The sequence below is a fragment of the Seriola lalandi genome, unplaced genomic scaffold (assembly GCF_002814215.2).
Source record: "Seriola lalandi dorsalis isolate HSWRI2012SDOR001 ecotype SW California unplaced genomic scaffold, Sedor1 jcf7180002054963, whole genome shotgun sequence".
Classification (NCBI taxonomy): Eukaryota; Metazoa; Chordata; class Actinopteri; order Carangiformes; family Carangidae; genus Seriola; species Seriola lalandi.
In genome coordinates, this window is record NW_019525514.1 from 856446 (window position 1) to 876348 (window position 19903).

The following is a 19903-nucleotide window of genomic DNA, read 5'->3' on the forward strand; positions in this document are numbered from 1 at the left end:
TCATCAGTGTTTCTGAGCTCGTGGGTGGAACCAGATCCTCTCTGTGACTGATGAGTGTGTACCTGGAGGAAGTTGAAGGTGTTGGAGATGCTGAACTCGATCTGCTCTCCGTTCACCGTCGGAGGATAGTTGACGTGGAACTTCACCAAGTCCTTGGCTTGATCCACGGAGCCCAGCTCCACGAACGCCTGCAGGGTTTCAACAGAGGTCATCGTTAACAATCATGACGGCTTCTATCTGCTGATTGTGTCTCTCTCTCTCTGTCTCTCTGTAAATGTGTTTATTTCACTTTAGATCCAAAAACTACAGAAGGTTTCCTGAGAGAAGTGTCTGCAGACATGAGATGTGTGACGACCTTTTCAGTCTGGCTTTTAATTGAATTGAATTTATTTATTTATGTCTATTTATTTATAGATTCTATATGTCCTTTGATTCTATGATCATTTCCTAGACTGTTTTCCTTTTAATACTCTACTTTTATTTCTGGTTCTTTATTTTATTTCTACTTATATTTCTGGTTTTAATCTCTTCCAAACATCTCTTTTCTTTTAGCATTTTACTATTTCATCTTTAGCATTTTGTCTTCATTTTCATCTAGTTTTTAATATCCTACCTTTTATTTCAGGTTTTGCTCAGTTCATCTCCTCTGTTTTAGTATTTTATTATTTCATCTTTATCTTTGTTTTCCAGTCGTCAGTGTTTCCTCAGTTCCTCTTCATCTTTTGTCTTGTTTTTATCACTTATGATAAATATCTGTGTGTAAATGGGGGTGTCTGTGTGAGAGAGTGAAGGTTTTCTTATTGCCTCTATCCTGTCGAGCACTTTGTGTCAAAGATCACAGATAAAGTCTGATGATTGATTGAAACAGGAGAATGAACAGGTGGAATCAGACTGAGTGTTCAGGTGTGTGTGATAAACCAGGTGGCCTCACCAGAGATGGAAACATGAGGATCTTGACGATCTTTCCGAACGGCTCCGTCAGTTTCCTCAGGTACGTCTCGTCCACAGACTGAGCGGGAAACTTCACACACACCACTTTCCCTTTCTCTGACGCCTGAGAGGAACAAACACAGAGAGGTTCAGAGGAGCAGCAGCTGAAAGTGAAGTCGAAGCTGCAGCTCCCTCGCTCGCTCTTTACCTTCCTCGGAGACGGTTTGTTCGGCTGCAGCTCTGTCGACACAGAGGGAAGAGACGTTAGTGTGAGAGAAGCAAACAAGGATCGAAACGCTGTCAACAGCACTGATGCACAATGAGGTGATTTACTTTGGCTCTGATTGGCTGTCTGTGGCGGCCGGGCGGCTTTTTCTTCATCCTTCCTCTTCTCTGATTGGTTGTCGGCCCTTTAATGACAAAGTTTTTATTTAGGACGTTGTGTTCAGGACAGTGACACATGAAGACAAGAGCAAGAATCTGTTCAGGAAGATGATGATGATGATGATGATGATGATGGTTGTAGGTGTGCAGCACACTGACCTGCTGACCGTCTCCATGCGACAGTCCCAGTTAGGAAACCTGAAGAAGAGACGGAGTCATGAAACTGAAGGAGGCCATGACACAGACCTGAACTGACCGCACCAGCACTTCCTGTTAGGGATCGTTGGATTATCAGCCCGTCTGATTATCGGTGGTAATGTGCAGGTATCGTTTGTTTTTTAACTGATAAAATAAAGAATCAGTGAGTAAATCTGTTACTGTGTTACATCTTAAAGGGGAGGGGTCAGACATCTGATTTGGTGATAATAATCAGAATATATGATAAAACTATTACATTAAAAAGCATCTTTAGGTCACCTGGTGAATCAGTTCACAGGTGAGAACAGCGTGCACCTATAAATACAGGTAAATACAGATATATGTTTATAACCCGTTCTGCTGACAGCATTAAAAAGCCTTCTTTGTTTTGGGGGGGTTGTTGTGTCCCTAACACTGTTGAGCCTGTAACTACGCCTTTGGTTTAGAGGCTGGAGGAACAGTGACGCTGCTTCAGCTGTTGTTGGTGTTTGGATTGAGGCAGTCAGGTGTGTTTGTGTCAGTCAGACAGGTGACACTGTGCTGGGGGGGGGACTCACTGCTGCAGCAGGCCGAGCTGTCCGTCTGCATGCTGCGGGCCGTTGATGTGTTTAATCCAAACCTGAAACACAAACACAGGAAACAGAGATGAATCCGTCGCTCTGCTCCAACGCTCCGAGGAGGAAGCCTGAAAATCAGCTGAACACAGACCCCTCCCTCCTCGCTGAGCCCCCCCCACCACCACCACCACCACCACGCCCAGACTCTGCAGAGAGAGGATCGAGGAGGACAGGTGTACTTACCCTCTCTGACAGCACAGTGATATCACACAGAGAGCACGAGTACGGGAACACCTGAGGGGACGTCCCGTGGAAGTCCAGCGTTTCTTTGGGGGAGGGCATGGAGGCGGCTGCAGCGAGCCGGCTGCTCCTGATGGAAGAGGTTTCAGACCGGCGGTGGCCCCCCCGAGGTTGAGGAGCTGACCTGTGATCAGCTGACCTGTGATCAGCTGACCTGCGCTCGGAGAAATGGGAAGGACGAGTTCTTTGTCCCTGTCCTGGCGACCTGAAAGAGGCTCGGTCCTGAGAGGAAGCTGAGCTCGTGGCTCTGCCGGCCTTACCGTACGCAGAGGGTCCAGGTCTGTGGTGGAAGTCATCCACGTACATGGAGGATGAAGATGAAGCTGATGATGATGATGGTGGATGATGGTCTGCTCTCACAGAGCTGCTGGTTCTGGGATTCCCCCAGCGGTCCTGGACCTGCTCAGATGGAAGATAACTGGGAGCGACCCGGTCCAGCGGGTACTGGACCGGCTGGCTGCGGAGCTGGTCCCAGTCTCCGCTGGAGGAGGTGGCGGCGGGTTGACGGGTGGAGCTGGGAGGATAAGAGGAGGAAGAGGAGGAAGAGGAGGGAGGAGCGTTGGGAGGGAAAGGTTTGATGGTCCCTCTCTTTCCTTTGATCTGTTTGAGGACATGAGGCAGCGACTCCACGGTCAGGACGTCCTCAGGCAGCTCGGCCAGCAGAGACAGGTCGCTGGGCTCCAGACCGCAGCTACTCAGGATGCTGAGAGCGCCGTCCTGCGACCACTGAGCCGAGCCTCTGGAGGACGAAGACGACTGGTAGGACGAGGGGTGGGACTCCTGAGGAGGCGGCCTGTAAAAGTTGTGGCCCGGTGAGGCGTGAGGGAGGTCCGAGGAGCTGTAAGGTCCAGGATCAGGTCTGAGGTCAGTGTCAGACGGCGTCCGTCTGTACGGGTACTTGTGAGACATGACGGGATGAAGCTGTGGAGAAACGCTCGCGGCGTTTCCTGCAGACAGAAGGTGTCGGGGAAGACAGCAGATGTAAACAGTGACTTAAAGACAGACAGGAAGTTTGAGGACGCGACGTCCTGAGAGAAAATATTTCAGCTGGAAACATGGAAACTGAGGAGCAGCAGCTGTTCAGGTCTGTGTGCCTCTAAATAACAGAAGAAGAAGAAGGTGACGCAGGTTTTAGGGAAATGAAGAGTTACCTTCACGAAAGGAAACAGCTGTTCAACATTCAACCAGAGAACTTGACGAGAGACGTCAAACACACAGGTGACAGGTTTAGTTAGTGCTGGTCTCATTTTATTTTCAACTACGATTTTATCTTCCAACGATTATGAAAATAAGTTTATCGAGATAAAACGATTATTGTGCCACATCCTGTTTCACAACAGGTTTCACCCCCCCCTACAAAAACCATCCCCGCACCCTCTTCCTGGTTACGTCTCGGCGTCTTTAGCGACATTCGTAGGACAGCGCCATCTTGAGTTGGAGTTTTCAGTCTGTTGGTGCAATGCACTAATTTACAACATTGATCTTTTTTTCATATTATATATTTAATTGTATATGTTTAGATATCATATATATATATTATTTTTCTCATTTTTTATTTGTTTTTCTGTTGAATTGAATAAATTTATACTCAGTTTTGTAGCATCACCATTTTCTGACCAATGATTAATCAAGAAAAAGTTACAGGCAGATTAATCGATGATTCCAATAATCAATAGTTTCAGCATTAATACAGATGTTGCATTAAGTCCTGTAAATTTTTGGACTATTTTTCTCTCTCCCATATTTTTATTTATTATTATTTCTGAGGCATCATCATCTCTGTGTTTTAAAGCCGTTTCTTCATCCCAGTTTTCTGCCTCTTTTAACTCGTCTTCATCCAACGAGTGGAGCTGCAACAATCAGTGGATTGATCAATTAGTTGATCAACAGAAAACTATTAAACTATTTTGATTTGTTTACAGTTTTTTTGCGATTGCCGACACAATGAAAGTGAATGCTCGGACCAAAACATGAAAACCGCCATGACTTAAACAAAGGAACCAAAAGTTCAAATACATTTTCTACTTTACACTTTGTTTTCAGTTCTACATACACACACACACACACACACACACACACGCACACACACACACACACACACAAACACACACACACACCTGAAAACAGACCCAGGGAGGGGATTGCATTCAATTCAATGGTGGGTTTGGGACTTTTATTTTTCATTTTTATTCCCTCCCCTCAGCTCCAGGTGTTCTGACTCATTTGGCTTGTGTGTTGAGTTTTCAGCCAAATTCTGACACAGTGGGGCAAAAAAGTATTTATTCAGCCACTAATTGTGCAAGTTCTCCCACTTAAAAAGATGAGAGGCCTGTAATTTTCATCATAGGTACATTTCAACTATGAGAGACAAAGAGAAAAAAAAAAACAATCTAGAAAATCACATTGTCTGATTTTTAAAGAATTTATTTGCAAATTATGGTGGAAAATAAATATTTGGTCAATAACAAAAGTTCATCTCAATACTTTGTTATATATCCTTTGTTGGCAATGACAGAGGTCAAACGTTTTCTGTAAGTCTTCACAAGGTTTTCACACTGTTGCTGGTATTTTGGCTCATTCCTCCTCACAGATCTCCTGTAGATCAGTGATGTTTTGGGGCTGTCGCTGGGCAACACGGACTTTCAACTCCCTCCAAAGATTTCCTATGGGGTTGGGATCTGGAGACTGGCTAGACCACTCCAGGACCTTGAAATGCTTCGTACGGAGCCACTCCTTCGTTGCCTGGGCGGTGTGTTTGAGATCACTGTCATGCTGAAAGACCCAGCCATGTTTCATTTTCAGTGCCCTTGCTCATGGAAGGAGGTTTTCACTCAAAATCTCACGATACATGGCCCCATTCATTCTTTTCCTCTCTGCAGGTCATTCACTAGGTCCCCCGTGTGGTTCTGGGATTTTTGCTCACTGTTGTTGTGATCATTTTGACCCCACGGGGTGAGATCTTGCGTGGAGCCCCAGATCGAGGGAGATTATCAGTGGTCTTGTATGTCTTCCACTTTCTAATAATTGCTCCCACAGTTGATTTCTTCACACCAAGCTGCAGGTCTACAATTGTGTTTCTGGTGTTCTTTGACAGCTCTGTGGTCTTGGCCATAGTGGAGTTTGGAGTGTGACTGTTTGAGGTTGTGGACAGGTGTCTTTTATACTGATAACGAGTTCAAACAGGTGCCATTAATACAGGTAACGAGTGGAGGACAGAGGAGCCTCTTAAAGAAGAAGTTACAGTTCTGTGAGAGCCAGAAATCTTGCTTGTTTGTAGGTGAACAAATCCTTATTTTACTGAGGAATTTACCAATTAATTCATTAAAAATCCTACAATGTGATTTCCTGGATTCTGTCTCTCATAGTTGAAGTGAACCTACAGGCCTCTCATCTTTTTAAGTAACTTACTGACTAAATACTTTTTTGCCCCACTGTAAGTGTGTAAGCAATCGCAAAAAAAACAGCACTGCTTTGACTTAGATGTGAATTCATAATTATTTATTTATTTACAAGTATTTATTTATGCGCATAAGCAAAAGCAATTTAAAAAGTGCAATTTTTTAAAAAATGTTTCCTATTTATGTATTAATTTATCTTGTTTATCTATGTATATATATATATATTATTAGCTCACTCAGTGGCACAAAGAGCAGCAGAGCAGGACTGATGGTTTTCTGAGCTACAAGCTGACACAATGAGGACGTGTTGTGTTCAGTGTCACTGCTCTGCTGGTTAATAATCCATCGATCAATCAATCAAGACTGTGCTTCTGTTACAATATCAGCACCATGTGAAGATCAATAATCACAGAGAAGCAGAGCTACAGTCATTACCGGTGTCCCAGCAGAACCTGCTCCGTGTTTCACGTTTAAAACTGTGAGAAACTGTATCAGAAGTCGGCTAACAACATTAGCTTACCGAGCTAACAGTTACCTAACTGACAGACAGTCGCGAGCTTACCTTGAATCAAACACGGAGCGGCTTCAGATGAAACACGCGGGCTCCTGATGATGACGTAAAAACTTAATATGTGACAAAAACGTTTATTAACGAAGAAAAAGAGAAAAAGAGAATCGAACTGCTACTAACAAGCTAGCAGCTGTCTGACGTCACCTTCTTCTTCTTCGTCTGTGTCATGAGGTTGGTGAATAAACATTTGGCGCTTTTCCGCCGCCTAGTGGTGAGAGATAACGATAATAAGAAAATAAAATAAATATGAATTTAATTAAATGTTAAAAATACATTAAATTAAGCAAATAACATTGAATAAGTAACAAATGAATAAATAACAAATTTAAATAAAAATGAAATAAAATTAATCAAAAATAATATTAAAATAATTAAAATAAAATCTAAATATAATTCAATTAGATACAATTAAATAATTAACATAAAATCAGATAAATGAGAAATTTGTATCTGCAAAATTAAAAAACTCAAAACACAACTCTAAACAACAAAGAAATGAACAAGTCTGTTGCTACAAAATAAATATATTAATAACTAAGAGTTCAAAAAGAAGGGAAGAAAATCATTTTAATCAAAAAGGTTATGTGTAATGACTTTTAAAAAATGAAACTCATCAATAATTCTGTTCTGATATGAACAAGTGTTATATTATATATTATATAAATATTTCTAAGTGTATTTGAAGATGTTTGCACAATGTGTCTGAAATAAAATCATAATCAGTAACTAAAGGAGGGAAAATATCTTATTCAAGTACTGTCTTCAAGTCTAAGAGGGAATATCAGGGCCTGATACATTTTTTTAAATTATTTTGATATTAAAGTCATGATATTTTGAGAAATAGATCATAATAATATAGTAATGAAAACATCAATCAAATTCCAGTATATTTATGCTACATATTTATATCTATGGATGATTCTGAAAGATTTCTTTGGGAAAGTAGAACCCAGACATGTCTGAATGTCTCGTGTTATTCTCCTGTTCACCACCAGGTGGCGCTGTAGGCATATTTTTTAATATGGTTCAACCCTCAGTACCGTCCATCATCAGTTTCTCTCTGTGAAAGAAAAGAAAAAGAAGAAAATAAATGTGATTGAAACATCAGGACAGAGCCGATATAAAAAACAAATACACATTAAATTACATCAAAAAGAAAATATTAAAATGAAAGGAGCAATGATCTCTTCAGCTTTACATCCGACTGTGACGAGAAACACTGAAAGTTATACACAGTGAAAAGCCTTTAACTGTCATATTCATCTGCCTCTAGAAGAATAACAAACTTTATAATATAATATAATATAATGATAGACAGGTGTTCTACATAAAAACGTCATTGACGTCCCACAATCCCTCTGTAGTTTTCCACAGATAATTTAACACGATTTAACATGATGAAACTGAAGCTAAAAGAAAACAATACAGAAAATAAATGAATGGAAAGAAAAAGAAAAAAAAATCTTAAAAGTGAGAGAAAAATGAAAAGATATAAAGGTGGAAAGAATGAAAAGTAATTTTGCTAAATAATGTCCAAATGCATTTATTTATACCTGAAATAAATGAAAATAAGAGATTAAATGTAGTTGTTGACAAAATATTCTCAGCGCAGGGTCCATTTAGTATCTGTGCCAGAGCTTTTAGGGCTATTACATGGACTTCCTCGGCAGATGGAGGTTGCTGGATGTTTTTGTGATCACTTTTAAAGACTTCTCGTGTATGTTGAGATTGAAAGATACAGTAAATATTGTGATATAAATATATTAATATATATATTAAATTATATTAAAAGTAAATGTTGAAAAAAGAAATGAAATGAAATAAAGGACACAATGACTAAAGAAATTATCACGAATAAACTGCAGAAAGAAGCATCTGTGGAACCATGTTACAGAAATATAAAGTATGAACGAAGAAAGAATAAAATATTAGTAAAGTTTATTGTATTAAATGATTTTTCTTCTTTGTTGAGGAATAAAAAGCGTAAAAACAGGACGTGAGCAGCTGCAGCATCATATTTAATAAAAAGCAGAGAACAGCAGGTGGAGCCACAGACCACATGATCAACACTCACCTGTTCTGCTGATACTGCGTCCGTCTGTTTGTGTTTGTAGGAATAAAGATCAGAAAACACCGCAGATGATATTTGACATTAATATTTTCTCAGATTTAAAAACTTTAAAGTGTTTGTATTGTCAAAAAATATCAGCTGATTTATTGCAGGTTTACAAATGAGTCAGATTCAATAAACAGGCGGCAAACGACGGACAGTTTAATGGAAAATTAATTTCACAGCTCAGTCAGGTTTCATTTTGATTCAGTTTATTTAGAAACGCAGCAGCTCTTTGTGTTTGAGCAGAAGTTTAATGTATGATCATATTCAGAGTTTGTTTTATTTTATACAAGCGGCACGTGAAACACTATTGTTAGAATATAATTACAGCATTTAAATAAATCTGGGAAATATTTCTCCCAATATAAACGAGACAGAAACAGTTCAATGAATCCAGTTCAGACATGTAAAATAAACAAGCTGCACAATTGATCAAACACGCAATCAATCAATATGTGGTTAGAAGTGTTTTACACATGCACATGAAAAGAAATACAGGATAATGATAATAATAATAATGATGATGATAATAATATTCATGGCAGGTTTTTATGAGACTCAAGAAAATGACATAAATGACTTGAAGTGAAGAATCTGAATTAAATTGTAGAAACAGAATAAAAAAATGAAATGAAACAATAATTAAAAAAGATAAACATTAAGTTATGAAGTTTAAATCAAAGTGTACGGCACTTTATTATTAGTGAATTCAGTGGAGACAAATGAAAATGTGATTTTATTGTAGTTCATTTTGATTCTGAATTTTCATCTCGTTGTAACAAGAATCTGAAAAAAACGATTGACTTTAAGAGAAATAATCCACAAACTGACGGAGAAACATTTTCACTGTGGAGTTCTTTATATCCTCGTCTGCACGGATCTGAATCAGTCGTATTACGACCTTTGTTTTTACTGTTTAATGTCGTATCAGACTTTTGATTTTAAAGTGTTTTCTGTGAACAGAAACCTGGACGTCACATTTCCTCTTTCACTCTCCGACAAAACAAAAACATCTGCGTCAAATCAGGTAAAACATTTTTATTCATTCATGTGCTTTCATATTGTCTCGTGTTCTTCTTATACCTTATACTGTAACATCTTTTCATGTCTGTGATCATCAGCTCTGTAATAATTCAGCCAGTAACTAACTCGTCCATCAGCCAGTGATGGAAAGAAATGAGCCGCATCTGAAAAGATCCACAGTTACACGACTTTCACTTTATTTATTGGGTTTATTATTTTACTGTAAATGTTTAAAATCCTACAAGACAGAGAAATAACTGTGATGTTCTTCACGGCATCAGAACCACAGGTTCTCTGGTACCGGTGGTATCTGGGGACCGAAGGTTCTGCAGTACGTTCTCTAGTCTGTACCACACGTTTCGAGGTTAAAATACGTTCCGTGGGACTGAGGTACTTTCCCACACACACGTCTCTGAGTACCACAGGAACTTTCCATAGGAACATGTGGAACCGCTGCGACGGAACCAGGAGGAGCTCAGATTTACTGTTTCTGTTCTGCTGCGACCACACTGTGTGTTTTTATTCACCGCAGCAAACCTCGGATATTTACTGTAAATCACCTGTAAGTTCAATCATCTGCAGAGACTGTGATGTGTGGAAATGTTTGCAGACACATGTTGGATAGATTTCGTGATGTGCGCTGATATCGTGGAGTCGAACACGAGGCGGGCGGACGGCAGATTTACTGTTTTCAACCTGCTGCATTTTGTGTTCAAAGGTCAAGTTTCGACACATTAAAACTCAGCTGTTCAAATAAATAAATAAACGCTGGTAAAAACCAAAACAATATAAATAGATTTGATCTTTTAAAACAACGACATTTACAAGTGATGGTCTGAAAAACAAGGTCAATAAAATATGCAAAAAATAAGACCTAAACATTGTGTCAAAAATACATGTAATATTAAATTATTACAGTTATCTTCTTCTCTTTTTAGTCCTTAGTCACTTTATTTTATTCACTTATTTTACTGTAATTATGTTTTATTTATTCTATTTTATCTCTTCTTTTATTATTAATGCTCTTGTTTGTTTTGTTTCTAATGTAATTTAAATCTATTTGACTTTATCTCATTCTCAGTCTGATTGAACTGCACTGACCTGTGTGAAAAGTGCTATACAAATAAAGATTGATCGATCGATTGATTGATCGATTGAGTTAAGAGTAGAAAAGAGCTTCTGAAATATTCTGTTCTTATCACAGTTATTAATAACTTTGTTCATCCAAAACCTTTTCTTTTTAATAAACTTATCAATTCATTTCCTATCACTGGAATCATTGATTATTTACTTATTTTTTACTGTCTCTATGAAGCCGAGGGAAAAAGTGAAAAGTATTTCCTGTTTCCTGTTGGAGCGTGGACACACATGTTGACGTGTTGACGTGAGGTTAATCTGTAATTAGCTTGTTAATTGTCAGCATGTGGAGGAGCTGATGACACAGATTTACCTGGATTTAAACACCTGTGTGTCTGTTGATGCTGAACACGTCTGACAGTCGACAATAAAGCAAACTGATCCTGGATCTGTGTTCTCGTGTTCTCGTGTTCTCGTTCTCATGTTCTCATATTCTCATGTTCTCATGTTCTCATGTTCTCATGTTCTCATGTCAGACTCTGAGGCTCAGATGAATGAATGAATTACTGCAGAATGTTTGGACCGACACTTTTGTTTTATTAATCTCGTTTGACATGTTTCATATTATTTATTTGTTTATTTATTTTTGTGATAACAAGCGTTCTATTAAAGGCTTAAATACATTTATTTTCATGGGTATAAATATAATCACTTTTATATTTTATATGTTCAACTTTTATTTAAAAAAAAGGTAAATATGAAATCTTATATTTAAAAGAATATTTCTTATGTGCTTTTTATATTATATAATATAATCAATGTTATTTTTATATTTAAAGAGATGTGTGTAAATATAATTAATGTACCTTTTATATTAAAAATATATTAATATAAAATTTCAGATTAAAAAAATAATGTTGTAAATGTACATTTTATAAAAAAAAATTTGATTAACATTATTTTTATATTTACAGAAATGGGTATAAATACAGTCAATGTACCCTTTGTATTAAAACATGTTACTATACAATTTTACATTTAAAAAATAATATTTTAAATGTACTTTTTATATCAAAAATATAATTAATGTTATTTCTATATATAAAGACATTGGTATAAATATAATGAATGTGTCATGTAGTTTCCAGAGGCAGCAGAGCTGAAGTTACTGTGTTGTCACCAGGCGGAGAACTGATGGAGCACGTTGTGTTTCATTCACATCACAACAGTTTTCACACTTTCCTGCAGCGATGGAGAAAAAGTCCTGAAGAAGTCCAAACAGCTGAGCGGACGGAGGGACGGACGTCAGTCTGATCCGTCTGATACAGATTCAGACTCTCGTCTTGAGTGATTAAAAGTAGTTTGTGTCTTTAATCAGCTGACGAGTCTCCAACGCGTCGTCCTGAGGGGATAATTAAGACTCAGCCGCCGAGAGTCACATCTAACATCAGTTATTATGGTCGTCACTTCACTGGGTCACAGTCAGGTGTTTGACTGAGAGCTGGGAGTTCTGCTGCTGGATTTAAAGGAATAATCCCACAAAATCTGACTTTCAGACTTCATCCAAACTTCTCCATCCCTCCGCTCCTTCCCTTCATCCCCTTTCATCCCGAACTGACTTTAGATTCTTTTAAAACCTTAATGCCAGAAATAGTTTCCTGTCAGTTTTCATATTGATTGAAATTCTTTTCCTTGCTTTAAAGGCACTTCATGGTTTTACACCAGTAAACATTATGTTTATTCCATTTTATATGTTCTTCCATTATTATGTTTTTCTTTTTTAAATCTATTTTATTGTATCTCGCTCTCTGCTTTCTCACTTGATCTGTCCTTTTCTTTTTAGCTCATCGGTCTGTGAAGCTCTTTCAGCTGCACTGACCTGTACGAAAAGTGCTGTACTAATAAAGTTTGATTGATTGATTGATGATTAAATGATAGAGACGTTAACAGGGAGTGGGGAAGTCTTTAATCTGGATCCCGGAGCGGATCTGATCCTCTGTGTTGGGACTAATCATGTGATACTCCAGGTGTGTTTACTGAACACATTATACAACAGCTCATATAGTTCACCACCTCAAACCTGTTCGCTTCACTTCCCTCGGCGACAGACACACTTTAATAAAAGGGTGTAAGACCTCCAGTTATGCATGTTTTATTATAGATACATATATATGTATTTTTATATAAACAAGAGCTGATTTCACTGTTTTCTCCAGTTCATATTAAAACTTCCTACATTTACCTTAAATAAAAGTTCAACAGATCTGAATCTGTTTTAAACAGTCAACTTGATAATCATGTCCTCTGTGTGTGTGTGTGTGTGTGTGTGTGTGTGTGTGTGTGTGTCTGTGTGTGTGTGTGTGCAGCGTCTCTGCTGTCTGTCACACTCACACACTCTCGGATGATAAATGGATGTCTCTACATTATGTATGGATGTTTTGTTGGGACGATGTTCATCCGAGCACTTACCGAACCTGATGAGCTCCTCCTTCAGGTTTCCGCCCCATTTCCCTCCACTCCTCTTTTTTCTCTTTTTTCTGGATATACATCTGCAGGAACATGAATGTTTAAATGAAGTGTTTTGTCTGAGCTGCCGTTTGTTTTGTCATTAAAATGGACGAGCAGCTCTCATCACTGAAAGACAATACAGCTAAGTGAAATGACGGTAAAATATTAATCAGCCGAGTTGATTTATATTTATGTGACACTTTCACACAACAACTGGAGCTGAAGCGTTTCCTGACCCTGAATCAGAGCAGTCGAGTCATGAGACAGACGGCGGAGGAAACAATCTCTGCACGAGTTCTTCAAGCGCTCAGGAAAATGGAAATCTGAAGAATTCAAAATCCATCAGGAGACAAACTACAGCTGCTTCCACCGAACAGACGTGTGTTTGTTCCCCATGAAAAGTGTCAAAGAATGATCCTTCAGGAATAATGATTGTTGAAGCAACGTCACAGAGGGGGGGCCGGGTCGCACCTGGGCCACAGGTACGAGGCCACGGCCGTATCACAGTGCAGCAGCTCTACGAGCGGCTCGTCAGTCACCTGCACCTGCCCGTCCGTCAGGTGGGGGCTCAGCATCATCTCCTCCTGTCTCTCCTTGTGCTTCTTGTTGAAGCTGCAAATATTCGCAGTGTAACAGGAAACACTTCGACCATGAAAACGACATCAGTCTCTGACACATTCAGATGTTGCCCGACCTGCTGCGGGGCCGCGGGCCGCGGGTTGGGCCCCTCTGCTGGGTTACGGCTCCCAGCGGACGGATTCAACATAATAGTTCTTCTGAATGTAGCTCTGTTATTTAAATTGCTAATTATGATGGTGATGGAATAAATAAATAAAACATGACCTTAGCGTGTTTTTATCTGCGACTGTAAAAACTTTGAACGGCAGTAAATCAGCCGCTGTCGTCCTGACGACTCGTCTGTTGTCAGGGCGACGCTGCTGTCGTTTTATCAGCAGCTCTGGAAATGTCACAGAGCTTCACACTGACTTACACTGTGTTTGATATCATTTCATTCTGTTTGGGTTCAGTGATTTTTAACAGTAAATGTACATGTATACAGTATTTAGTACCTTCATTCGTATATAGTAGAATATTTACAATATTTATTTTACTTACTGCGTAAAAACTGTGTTTTTTGAAGTTACATACACCAGAGAAAAACAATCTGATTGATAGTAAATGATCCAGATCTGCGTCAGAATGTAATGTGGACACATTTCTTCTGTGAACAGCTGTTGAAGCTAACATTAGCTACGTAGCAATTTGGAAACTTACATATAGCTCCATCAAAATGTTCTTAAAGTGATATTGTGGGTATCAGACGTGGGGTTGTGTGAAGTCGTCATGTTCAGTCAGTGTGTTTCCTGCAGTAGAGTCGGTTTTGAGGAGCAGCAGGAGGACAGGTGCACTAGAAGAGTGACGAGCTGCTGTGGGCGGGGCCAGCAGAAAACACCTGTTTTAGACACTTTTAAAGACGCCACTGAAACAATCCAACATCTGTTTAAATGAAGCTTCATGTAGAAGATTTTCATCTTCATCTTCCTGTGAAAACAGCTCTTTCCTTTGGCACTACATTTCTGAACTGCTGAACTACCGTATTCCTACGCACAGCTGCAGTGCTCATTGTATCACGCCGCAGCCGCAGGTTAGCTGAGTGAATCAGAAAGCTGAACTTCACTTTGTTTTAACGGGAAGATGAAGATGAAAATATTCTACATGAAGCTTCATTTAAACAGATGTTGGATTGTTTCAGCGGCGTCTTTTCAAAGTGTCTAGAACAGGTGTTTTCTTCTGGCCCCGCCCACAGCAGCTCGTCACTCTGCTGGTGTTTCCTGCTGCCACTTGTTTTCTTGTTGTGTCCCCCCCCCCCCCCGCCCTTTGGTCTGTACATGTGGGTGTGGCTTCCTGCTCCTGGCTCCTCTCCTCACCTGCTGCTCATTACCTCATCCAGACTCCTGTTTAAACACCTGGGCTGAATCTCTGCTCATCGCCTCCTTACCTGAGATGATTAATCAAGTCGATCGACAGAAACATTATTTTCTTTAGTCGCATCTAAAGAGAAAATAACTTTCTCCAGTTCAGGTAAAGATTAGACACTGACGGTGGTTTAAACATCCCTCTGCTGTGATCACTGAAGATGGACAGGTGCATGACGACGACAGTGTGACTGTCTGTATGAGACCTTTAATCTTTCATCTTTAGTCTCATCGTCTTTAAAAGCTTCTGCTGCTGCTCAGAGTTCAGTGTGAGAGTCACCGTCACAGCTCCGTGTTTCATCAGTGTCCGACCACGATTTCTTTTTTAATCTTCATCAACAAAGTCAATTATCAGAGCGGAAGCTTTGGCCACTGAAGTCACATCTTCATCACGAACATGAAACTCGTTCAGCCGCCGTGAAAGGAGCTCAGCATCATCCTGTTTACAGCGTGACGCCAGGCGACGCCGCCTCGTCCCGCAGGATCGCCATGACAACAGGACTGTAATTACTGCAGGTCTCACGGGGACAAACCAACACTGACCTGATTGGAAACTTATGTGTAACTTTATAATGTGGCTTCATGATGTCTGTCAGGAGGAGAGGCATTTTCATTAACCCATTACGACCCGAGGCGCCGTTTGAAAACAACCTCGTGAAAAAAGATTGTCGTTCACTAAAACCTTTATTTCTTAGCTTTTATTGTAAATCATTGATTTACTTTCACAAAAGAAATTGGATATAGCTGCAAAAACAAGCACATTTGTTAATATTTCGGTTCAGTTCAACTTTTTTTTTAAATGTGTTTTGATATTTGGAAAGTGTTGATGAACATTAAAGTAAAGTCAGTGATTTACAATAAAAGCTTTAAAGGTTCAAGGTCTCAGCTGGTTTTTATTTCATGTCTCTGCTTCAGAAGCTGAGGAATCCTTTCCTCCTCCTCCTCCTCCTCCTCCTCCTCCTCCTCCTCCTCCTCCGACATGTCTCCTACCCTGAGCTTTGACTAGCAGGTTAGCTGGTTAGCAGGTTAGCTGGTTTTAACGGGTGAAGAAACAATGATGTTTCCAGAAACGTGTCTTCCCTTTCTTTTTTTCCTTCTTCAGCTAATCGTTGATGAAATCCTCTGAAACTGTAGATAAAGTCTAAAAGTCTGTGAGATTTAATGAGTCACACAAAACCAACATTTTAACCCGACAACAGATTCCGAGTCTCGTCCGTGGTTTAGACGACAAAACCAGTTTGTTTAAGATCCAGAAAATAGGATTTTGGTTAAATATGAATAAATCCGTCGGTCCAGATGTGTCGTATTTAATATTTACAACCTGATTTAATGTGATTTTAATAACAGATATTACTCTGCTTATCTTAGATATAACTGTGGATATGATTGAACCAGGACATTTTCTCTCCTCATCAACAGTGACGACGTTTAGTTTCTGTCACCTGATCTAGAGGATTTCCCTGAAGTGTCGGATGCAGGTTATACATTTTCTGTTTGTATATTTTCAATTCAAAATAAAGCGTTCTGACTTTGACACACCTTTTACTAATTTGTGCTGAATCTCCCAGGTAGAAACCAAACTTCTGTTTCAAGGTTTGTAATGTTACGTAATGCCAGGTTCAGTAAGTTCAAGATATTTTAATGTTTGTTAAACTATGACAACTTGCCTTCTGGGAAATGTATGAAACCACAAACTGCTCTACAGAGCAGTAAAGGACAGGAAATGTCAGGACAGGAAAGTATTTGAGGGGAATTTTCCTTTATTTCTCCACTCGTCCAGCAGCAGACAGACTCTTTTCTTCTTCTGTGGATTTCTGACCTAATGAGACAGAAGCAGATGTGTGAGTTGGGCTGAGGATAAACTCTCTTCTCACTGTGAAACTTTTTTTTTTTTTTGGTCAAACTTTGCTGAATTTCCCTGAAACAAAGAATAAAAACAGTGAAGAGAGTTTCCTCCTCCACACAGAGTCCATGTGGCGCTGTGATGTAATATTGATGACCCTCCTCGTCTCCTGACGGCCTCCGTTTGGTCGTCTCATGTTTTATTTTTTATTCATGAAGCTCCGCGTCCCATTGCCCTCCTCCCTCAGATCCCATAATGCATCTGTAATGTTCTGTCAGGTGAGGCATGATGGGAGAGGTGATGATGGAGTAAAGCTCCTGGAGGGATGGAGGGATGGATGAGGGTAATTTCTGATCACACGCAGACTTTTCTGTCTTTCCGTTTTTTGTTTGAAAATAGTAGAAGTTCCTGTTGGTGTGAAACTGACAGGAGCCCAGCGTCCAACCCTGAGGAACCCCAGACCGTCGTTTATTTCTCTCTCCATCGCTTTCTCGCTCTGTTCTCTGTGTGTCATTGTCAGGTTTTCTATCACTTCCTCTCTTTGTCAGACTCTTTACTTTGTTTTTCTGTCTTTCCCAAAATGAATCCTCCAAACTAAACTTAAAAATTCACTGTGGCCAATGGGACGACTGTGTTCAGTAACATTAAAGATACTGATTGATGCATATTTCTATTAAAATCTTTACGATAACAGAGTAGAAATATGGTTTAAATGTTAGAATGTGTAGATCCACGTCAGTGAGGGGCGACGTTATAGAAAGAGCTGAGATTGTTCTGAGGATTGTGATATAAAACATTTGGGTATTATGTGATGTGTAATTACCCCGTCAAAGGTGAATTAAAGAAATAATGTAGAAATGGAGAGAACGCCTCAGACCTCAGAGGGTTTAAGAAAAAATTGAAATAGGAATTTAAACGTCTCACTTCACATCGCCCACCTCCTGATGGTCAGGTGGTGTCCATCAAGTTCAGATTTATGTTTGTTTACAGTGAAACATTTTATACAATTAAATAAAGTTATAGAGAGAAATGTTGAATATTTACAACTAAAAACTAAAAAACTTTTATCATTTTTTAATTCAGTGCAGCATCTCTCTCTTTTCCTCCATCATTTAGTTTCTCACTCTTTGTCTTTCTTTCCTCATTTTCTCTTTTTACTGAACTCCACCCCCCCGCCGCCTCCTGTTGTTCTTATTTATCACCATCACTAACATCTCTCACCTCTCTCCCCCCCGTCTCCCCCCTGAGCCTCACCTGTTCCTCTCCTCTGTCACCTCCGTGTTTCTCCTCCCTCCCCTCATTAACACGGACCCTGATGGATGTCGAGGAGAGGCCCCGCTCACCCTCAACATCATTCTCGCCCCTGTTGCTCTGCGCAGGAAACCCCTCACCTCTCAGCGGGGGTGGCAGTCCAAGTGGCCATTTGGTTCCCTCCGGAACCGCCTGCCATCTGCCACCACCCTCACCCCCCGCCGCAGGTCGCCACGAGCCCGGTGATTCCCGACACAGCTGGTTCACCGAGGTGATGATGGGAAGAAGACCTGCTGCTGCATTCAAGACCCACAGGAGAGATCGTACGTATCAGTTTCCCACAAGAAATTATGAGATGCTAAAAGGTGGAAGGCTGCAGGAGCAAGTTTAGATGATTAATACAACAGGAAGTAAGTACAACTTTTAAATCCTGGTCATCATCCATCAGTCCTCCACGTCGGTCTCCAGCAGCGTACGTCGACAAGTTCAGTCTGTCGTACGCTCGTTGTTTCCTCCGTTTAGTGTATCGTATGTTTGTGATGTCGTACGTACAGTGTTTCATACAGTCGGCATGTCGTACATACGGGGTTTCTGCAGTCAGTGTTTTTGGTTTGTTAGCTGTTCTTCGTACCTTCAGCGTGTTGTGTGCACATAGTTTTGTGCGTTGTGTATTTATTGTGTCGTATGTTTAAGATCTTTTCCTCTCCACCCTCCTGCTCTCAGTACTTGACTCTCATCATGCTGCTGCTGCTGATACAGTTGATGATGATGATGCAGATGATGAAGATGATGAAGATGACCACACAGTCATTATCATTCACTACGCTCCCACAATCCTCTGCTCCAACTCCAATTACCGTGTGATTGTATGCTTGGCACGGGAAACATAATTAACAAGCTGCGTCTCTGCCAACCTAAGCAGCCAACACGCTGTTTGTGTAGAGCGTCGATCTGAACGCGGGAAAGCAAACACAACAACAGCAGCGACAACAACAACAACACAACACAGCACAAACAGTTGCGGGTTCAGAGGCAGAGCGCCGGCGCCGCGCTCCCGTGAGGAAACCACAATTTGCGGTAATGGCGGTGGCGGCTCGGCGCCCCTCTCTCTGATGGACTGCGGCTGCTGAGGGAGGAGGCTTTGTGCTGCGGACGACAGGAAGTGTGGGAGAGCGCCAGGAGGTGGGTGCTGAACACACACTGAAGAATATCTGTGTGTCACAGTAATGTGCTTGTTAAAGGCTGTTAGAGCATGATGAGGCCGACGTGTGTGTGTGTGTGTGTGTGTGTGTGTGTGTGTGTTTGTGTGTGTGTGTGAGTGTGTGTGTGTGTGTTTTAATAAGACATACACAGTGTGAATCTGCAGCATCTGAAACCATTCAACAACATCCAAAAAAATAGTTTTAAATTTATTGAAATATCATTTACAAAGATCTGAAATATTTCCTCAGCAGCTGAACACAGGAATGTTAATTATGAAATGATTTAATATGAGATTTTATATATATATATATATATATATTACAGCAATAATACATCTGTTGTGTTCTGCTCATCCAGGTCCAGATCATGTTTAATGAGTAATCAATAATCAGTTCTGGTTCTGTAGAGCTGTGAACTCCTGACCATGTGATTATCAGTAAATCTTATTAATAATACTAGCTGTTATCATCACAGCTGGTTTTCATTCATATCTCACTCTTACATTTTCACACTATGTGATATTTAAAAAGACAATATGTCATTAGGATGTTGTTGTTTTTGGGGGGGGGGG

The 19903-nt window shown here is 40.1% G+C and overlaps 1 protein-coding gene across 1 annotated transcript in view; it reads right to left on the bottom strand.

Moving 5' to 3' along the window:
• Window positions 1-6485, bottom strand: part of matr3l1.1 (matrin 3-like 1.1) — a 14658-nt gene extending 8173 nt beyond the window's left edge. The window contains exons 1-8 of the mRNA XM_023395462.2: window positions 6330-6485; window positions 2313-3316; window positions 2070-2131; window positions 1474-1512; window positions 1264-1340; window positions 1139-1170; window positions 932-1054; window positions 63-188 (exon numbers count right to left, since the gene is read on the bottom strand). Coding sequence (XP_023251230.1) covers window positions 63-188; window positions 932-1054; window positions 1139-1170; window positions 1264-1340; window positions 1474-1512; window positions 2070-2131; window positions 2313-3278 — 1425 coding nt within the window. The 5' untranslated portion in view covers window positions 3279-3316; window positions 6330-6485. The remainder of the gene's footprint in view (window positions 1-62; window positions 189-931; window positions 1055-1138; window positions 1171-1263; window positions 1341-1473; window positions 1513-2069; window positions 2132-2312; window positions 3317-6329) is intronic.
• Window positions 6486-19903: the final 13418 nt, after the last annotated feature.